The sequence below is a fragment of the Colletotrichum aenigma genome, assembly GCF_013390185.1.
Source record: "Colletotrichum aenigma strain Cg56 chromosome Unknown KSG_Cg56_contig04, whole genome shotgun sequence".
Classification (NCBI taxonomy): domain Eukaryota; kingdom Fungi; phylum Ascomycota; class Sordariomycetes; order Glomerellales; family Glomerellaceae; genus Colletotrichum; species Colletotrichum aenigma.
In genome coordinates, this window is record NW_023500910.1 from 4696077 (window position 1) to 4703797 (window position 7721).

The window sequence follows — 7721 nt, forward strand, 5'->3', positions numbered from 1 at the left end:
CTTGGCGGTTCTCGTGGCTGTGAAGAAGTGTTAGTTCTTTGACCGAGAGGAGTTTGGGACAAAGGCTGGAACATACCGGTAATGGTGAGAATCTGGTTATGTTGCAGATATATGGTGATGAAAGGTGCGCAAGTAAGGAAGTTGAGATGTTGAGATGTTGCAATAGATGAAGCTCTGGTAGATGATCGACGTTCGGATGAATTCAGTGATATTTTAGATGATCTGCTCGACCATCTTTCTTCCCGAAAAGAGAATTGCAGTGTCAGAACCTGTTCGATCAGAAAACCTGGTCCCGGTGGCTGTTGAGATGGTCAGGGTAGGTTTTCGGACGCGGTGGGCAAGAACACGATTTGCAGGAGACGAGATGGTAAGTCGAGTGGGATGAGCTCTGGTTCCTCTGGGCCGTTCTCGGAAGCTGCGGCTCTGCTCTCTGACTGCGTGAATCTTGTCGTCGATATGGAGATCTCGAGATTTGGGCTCAGAATGAGCAGTAACGAAATCTTCGACCTGGAGTATTTCGGATTCGCAAGATTGCAGAGTCGGGGTTGCTCTGGTGAAGTCTCGATGTGATATCTGTCGAAGGTAGCTCCCAACTCGGCAATGTGAGAATCCCGAGTTGATGTCGAGGGCTGGGTTGAAGTCGGAAGAAAAGCCTCAGGCGGGGTCAGACTTAAATGGGGGCTTGGCTGTCGTCTGAGAACGGGAAGGGAAGGCGCTGTTGAGAATTCGACTCGTTCCTGCTCCTTTTGGTACCTGGCGGGACTCTTACTGAGCAGCACCTGATTGACTCCTTCTGAGAACAAAATGACGAGAAATTGGTAAACTGAGCCGAAAAGTTACCAGGTAAGTAAAATGTGGTATCTCAGGAACGAATTGATCGGCCACGTTGGTGATGTTCTTTGAGTGCAGTCGGGGGCACAAGAGATCTGAGCTCTCAAATTGGTCTAGTGAAATGGACGTCTGAGAAATTGGAAGGAAGTCCAGCCTGTATGAACTTGCAGATGAGGATTCAATTCGTCTCAGGGAGGCAAGAGCAATTTCATTTGCAGGTTGGGTAAATCACTTACCACTTATAAAGCGAGGGTTTGGTGGTGAGTATCGTTGAGTGAAGTCAAATCTGGACGTTCAACTTTGAGTCCAGACTTTGACCTCGACTGGACGACGAGAGAATATGATAAAAAGATGCTGATATACTCAGAGTGTAGACAGGTATTGTGAAAGTGAAGATACCCCCACCACGATATGTGAAATCTGACGTGTAGTCGGAAGAGTTGTAGCTGATCGTGTGAAGCAGAGGCGGCTTAAATAGACGCTAGAAGAGCAGAAGTGAGATGAAAGCTGACAGAGGCAGGAGCAGAAGGAGGTGAAGCTGTCGTTACTTTCCGATTCGGAGACTTAATTCAGGGAGTTGTTCAGGTCATATTCATCAACAATGTCCAGATGAAAAGGTCTCCGTCACAAATTCATGAGAAGCGACGAGATTGGCAGGACGAAATATAACGGCCAATATCGAGCACATCTCCGGGGTCATCTTCACATCAAACTCACACGACCGCGATCCAACTGTTCGAAATAAACTTGTATTCTCACAACCAACACCACGCCACCGCAACGCCACTAAATTCTCACACACCAGCACACCAGCAAACCCTAATCAACGAGAATCTTCTCCTCCAGCTCCCCGAACCGCTCGTAAAAGCTCTCAAACAGCTTGATAGCGTGCTCGACGTCGGCGCTGCCGCCCGTCTCGCGGATGGAGTGCATGCTGAGCTGCGGGTTGCCCAGGTCGAGCGTGCGGACGCCGAGCTTGGCGCTCAGCATGGGGCCAATGGTGCTGCCGCAGGGCGAGTCGTTGCGGACGACGAAGAGCTGCAGCGGGACGCCGGCGAGGCGCGCGCACTCCTGCAGCAGGACGATGCCTGGGGAGTTTGTCGCGTAGCGCTGGTTGGCGTTGACCTTGATGACGGTGCCGCCGTTCATGGCGGGCTGGTGGGAGGACTCGTACTTGCCGGCGTAGTTGGGGTGGACGGAGTGGGCCATGTCGGCGGAGACGAGGAAGGAGCGGGAGAGGGTCTGCTCGTAGGCGGTGGACTCGTAGTCGCCGCCGTCGTGGGAGGAGACGGCGACGTACGAGCCGTCCGAGGCGGTGTCGCGGCTGCCGGGCAGGGAGGCGAGGCGGCGCAGGACGGCGGGCAGGAGGTTCGAGTTGGCGCCGTGGGCGGAGGTGGAGCCGATCTCCTCGTGGTCGAAGCACGTCACCAGGCGGATGGTGGTGTCGTTGTCGAGGACGTTTGCGTCCTTGACGGAGGCGATGAGGCCCTCGACGGAGCAGTACGTCATGTTAAGGTTGTCGAGGCGGGCGGAGAAGATGAACTCGTCGTTCAGGCCGCCCAGGCAGGACTTTTGGATGTCGTAGAGGACGAGCTCAAAGTCGACGACGGCCTCGGGCTCGACCTCGGCGTGGGCGGCGATGACGTCCAGGATGTGCGGGTGGTGGCGTTCCGTCATGGCCTTGAGGGGCTTGAAGTCCTCCTGGGAGTCGTCCGTGTCCTCGGGCTTGGCGGCGCCCTTGTTCAGTTCCGCGGTAGCCAAGCCGGCGATGGGGAACAGCTCGCTCTCCTTGTTGGGGTCGAAGTTGGAGCTGCGGTCGAGGTGGATGGCCAGCGTGGGGATGCGCAGCAGGGGCTTGTCGACCTTGATCAGCTTCTGGACGAAGTTGCCCTCGCCGTCCTTGACGAGCACGCGGCCGGCGATGGAGAGGTCGCGGTCGAACCAGCTGTGCCAGATGCCGCCTCCGTAGGTCTCGACGCCGACCTGCAGGAAACCGACGTTGTTCTTCTTGGAGACGGGCTTGATGCGCAGGCAGGGCGAGTCGGTGTGGGCGCCGATCATGGCGACGGGGTTGCCGGGCTTCCACTTCTTGCCGATGGCGAAGGCGACGATGGAGGAGCCATTGCGGGTGAGGTAGTATTTGCCGCCGGGACGGAGGGTCGAGTTCCAGGAGTCGCGCTCCTTGATCTTTGTGAAGCCGGCCTTCTCGAGGAGTTTCGAAGCGGTCGCGCAGGCGTGGTAGGCTGGAAGCGGGGTGTGAGCTTTTGCGACTGTCTGTGGGGTAGGATGCAATTCTTACGTGTGGGAGAGGCGTTGACAAAGTCGACAAAGTCGAGGGCAGCTTGGGGCGGAGCCATTGTGCGGGAGGTGGTCGAGAAACGGGTTCGTGGTTGGAGGGGTCGTAGCACGGTGATTCTGGCGATGGCGATGGTGGGGTTGGCGGTGTTCGGTCTGGGAATGCTTCGGCACAAATAAGATGTAACCGGGAGCATTTAGGGTTTGCAGGACAAGAGAAACACGGATCGATTGCAGAGACGGAACGCTGCTGGTCTGCCTCGTCCTCTGCTCTCTTCGTTTTCTTTGCAAGTCGGGGATCTGGAAGCTATCTGGTCACGAGGGGAAGCTCGTCGACTATCGCTATCGCATGTCGTCAAAGGCAACCCGACGTTGATCCGCGCCGAAGCTGGGATTGTCTCCTTCACCTGCCGAAAAGGAACGAGGTGGAGCGCGCGCACCGGCTCTGGCGTTGCTTGGGGATTGGATTGGGGGTTTTGGGCTGGGCTGTCTGGCTGGGGCACCAAAGAATCACCGTCCTCTCTGCCTCTCTCTCTCTTCTTTCTCTTTCTCCTTCTCCAAGAAAGATACGTACCCGCGAGTCGTGGGTGCCCTCCCTCAGCGCCCCCAAGGTGTATCGGTACTCGATGAAGCTGAGCTAAGACGCCTTAAGGTAAGGCAGCATGCGCATCCATGGCACAACTAGTCGTAGTCGGGAGCGCAAGGCCAGGCAAGGTCACGTAGGGGACATCGAGTAAGTAGCCGTGACTTTTGGGCAGACGGTCAGCATCGATCGCCACTAGGTGGGTGACGGACCAGCATGGCAAGGCCACGAAAGAAGACCACACACTCTTCTTCTACTTCTTCGACCGACGACTCACATCGCCAACAACTCGTGCAAACAACTCTCTCCCTCTCTCTCTCTCTCTCTCTCTCTCTCCCTCTCTCTCTCTCTCTCTCTCTCTCCCTCTCTCTCTCTCTCTCTCTCTCTCTCCGTCACGTCTCGCCCTCCTCGGCTCCTGAAGCCTCCTCCCCCCGTGGGCCCCCTCTCATCCTCCTCAATTGATGTGAATGGACCCTGGTAAAACCCCCGTCCACAGAGAACAAGCACCACACCTCTCAACATCCGTGGCGGCAAAGTCGACCAACAACACCCTTGTCACCCTGGCGTTGCAGCACGACAGATACGGAATGACCCCCCCTCCTCCCATGTTCTGCAGATCCCAGGGGATTCCTTGACGACACCCACTTACAGACGCCAGCCAAACTGGCCCGCACCCTGCACCAGAGACAGATGGCAGCAGCAGCACCAGCATCCATCAACACTTGTCAACGCCCCTTGCCCTGTTCCTCTTTCTTCCTCGTCCTTCTTCTCGCCTTGGACGAGAGTGTATCCGGAAACCTGTCTTGGTGGCAAGATGTACCATCAAAGACAACAAACTGCTATGGATGCGCTTGCTGTAAATGTCAGATGTACACGACAACATAGCACATGGTGAACTCTCGTCGGCCCTGTCTCCCCCGACTCCCACGCAGCAGACAGCAACGCAGCTCCGTACCCGTCGGGGGAGCCAAGCTCATTGGCGTGACCCCAAGAGACGTCTTCCCCCCTTTGGGGATGCCCTGCAGCTGCTTGTCTGTGCACTCCCCACCCCAAGAGCCAAGCAGCAAGCAGCGCAGCACAGCGACGGGCACCATCGACAGCGCTCGTTCGTCGTCGCCGGTTCCCCCCAAGGGTCGCCGAATCTCATCTCGCCAAAGGGGGAACAGAGATCTCTGTCTGTAAGATGACTTTGAAGGTGGCAGCCGACAGCGGTTCTGATGGAACTCTCGCCCCCAAAGGTTCAAACCGACAGGCCAGCTGGGAAACATCTGTCTCCACAAGCCCCCCTGCCAACCTCGCTCCCCTCCCCCAAAGGAAAACCTCCATTGAACCCATCCTCACGCGAGCCTTCATATATCGACGACGCTGCAGAGACAAAAATCTTCCCGTCAACCCAGCTCCAAACACAGTTCGCCCGCGGCAACGGGCTGTGGGCTAAGAGCTACAGGGCCGTCAGTTGGCCGCGTCCCTCTTGCCCGGGAGCCTCGTCCGTCGTCGATCAGCGCCTCACCAGCGCCAGCACGTCCTTTCCTTCGACCGCGGTCCGCCGCTTGCTGCCCACCCACCCCTGTCCACGACAAAACTAGTGAGCAGGGGCACACCATGGCTGCCGCGACCCCGTTTGACAAGCCGCCCTTCTTCTTCCTCCCACTGTGCATATACCGGGTTCTTGCACACACAATACCTCGCTGTAATCGAGAACCCTCAGACTCTCGCGATTCCTGCGGCGTCGGATGGAGAATCCCATCATCAGGCCTAGAACGCAATATTGTCTTGCGAACAAGTCTTGGTGGTCACGAGGTTGAACCACCCGCAATGCTATATCCATCGCAAGCCAGACGGAGGCTGAACACGAGTTGCCATCGGGCTGGATGTGGGGGGAATGAGAGCCGCGCTTGAGCTTCCCTCGCCCATTCCTTATGCCTTCCAGAAGACAGCCAGCAGGTCCCCTCTCACAGAGTGAAATTCCTTCCCGCATAGCCAACCCCCATGACAACTCGTCCGTCATGAAAACCGCAAAGAAGAAACCTGCATTATGCGAGATGCAAGATCTTCGAACGACAGTCCTCCGACACCCATCGCGGTCGTCCCCTTCTTTCCATTTCAGCCAACACATCAGTCCGTGACCGTTTGCGGTTTGCTGTCAAACCGGGCGCCAATATCGTCGTGGACTTCGGCTCGACCTGAACTGAACGTGGCCACACAATGGCTTGATGGCGGCCGGTAAGGGTCAGCAAAAGCCACCGTCTTTTCGGGGCTGGGCAGAAAATACATGGCGAAAAGAGAGAGAGAGAGAGAGAGAGAGAGAGAGAGAGAGAGAGGGAGAGACCGACAAAATGAGACGAAGACAGCCCAGTGCCGCCTACCGAGATTCGAGCCAATCGTTGCCGTTTCTCGAGCCACCCGTCCAGGGTCTGGCCTTGGTCACAGATGGACACCGTCCCAGCGACACGCAGACGCTTCCGTCACCTTCCAGTGTGATCCTCAGGGGGCATGACGCCCTGTTCCTCCATGTACCTTGTCAAAAAAGTTGCCTCGACGTTTTTGGTATGAAGCAATGCGTCTTCTATTAAACTGTCTTGTTAGTGAGCTTGAAGGTGTCCATGACACGCGCAAGCTCTCCTCACTCAGCTATGCGGTTTGTCGTCGAGAATGAGAGAGCCCGTCGTTGAGGCTCACTCACATCAGGGCGACGGGGAGGGAAGACTGGACATGGAACTTGGAGTGGCCCTGACCCACCACCATGGGGGGTCTGGCCCCCCTGGTTACCCGGGTTGTCGATTTGAGTGCGACGATCAGACGTCGTTGACTGTACCGCGATCCTCTTTGTTCAAGTCTTCAGGTTCATCACACCCCAAGAGCTCTGAAGACAGCCCTCCAGACCGGCGTGCGCGGCTGGCTGAGGAGGCGAGAACTAGCCCATCCGCATCTCGATTTCGCCTCGCTGTACCGTCGACATCAGATACGGGTGTCATTTCATGACGCCATGCCTTGCGAATCGTTGTTTACCGGTATGACAAAGCCCAAACTCACGCCATGATGCACCCCAATGAGGCCAGGTGATTGCGGACTACAGACAACAGGTCATTCGGTCTCTTCTTGTTGTACTTTTCTCTTCCATCTTCTTCATCATCTTCATGCCTTGCCGTATCAACTTCTTCCCGTGCGAAGCTAGCTCCCGCACTGGCAGTTCGAAACTTTGAGAGGGCACGCAGATCATGGAGGGCAAGTGGGTTGTTGGCTTACTGCCCGTAGGCTTCAGAAGCCTTCAAGGTCCTAGGCTGGAGCAGCCGTTTCGACCTTGAGAGTGAGTCGTGGGACAAGATAGATACGCTCGAGTGCGTTAGCTGCATGACCCTCGCCCGTGCCGTTCAAGCGGGACGAAGGCGTAAACCTAAATTGTCCAACTGCTGCTTTCGTCCGTCTTTTGTGTGTATCTCACTGGGAAAGGCCCTACCACTGAGTACATGCCTGCAGATGGCACAGAGACCTCCAAAGCGCTCAACGGCACCGTCTGCATCTGTTCCCAAGATGAGTGCAGGCAAAGGGGAAAAAAAGGGGCGATCTGAAGGAACTAGAGAGGAGGTCCACGCAAGGGATCCCCAGCGGAAGATAACGGCTGGGGAAACAGGAGGGTGGGTTGGTCTGCGTTGTGTCGCGTTGGCCTTGCTTGAAGCCGTTTCGCCTGCCTCGTCCAAATGGTCGCCTGTCAGTGGAGAGACATCGTCTCACAGTCGAACGCTCATCGCAATGCAGGTACCAGCAGATCTGCCAGTGCCTACGGCGACGAACTGCAACGACCAGATGATCCCCGCGCAGCCGCCTCTAACAAGCTGGTTACATACAGCTTCAGTTCGCATATGCCTTGTGGGCGGCGGTCCTGGGGGAAGACATCTGCCAGCGTCGCTGTCATCGCGCGGTCGCCATGTCTTGTTCGTTTCCCTCCTCATGTTCGCTGCCAGCACCGTGTTTCTTTGAACCCCGTGCCCCTGTCAGCCACTCGGGTGTGGGA

General features: G+C 56.6%; 1 protein-coding gene across 1 annotated transcript; it reads right to left on the bottom strand.

Moving 5' to 3' along the window:
- Positions 1-1650: 1650 nt before the first annotated feature.
- On the bottom strand, positions 1651-3188 carry dapA-3 (Aspartyl aminopeptidase; the record flags this gene model as incomplete). Its single annotated transcript, XM_037322338.1, has 2 exons — positions 1651-3074; positions 3131-3188. The coding sequence occupies 2 exons, from the start codon at positions 3186-3188 to the stop codon at positions 1651-1653; spliced, it is 1482 nt and encodes a 493-aa protein (XP_037178860.1).
- Positions 3189-7721: the final 4533 nt, after the last annotated feature.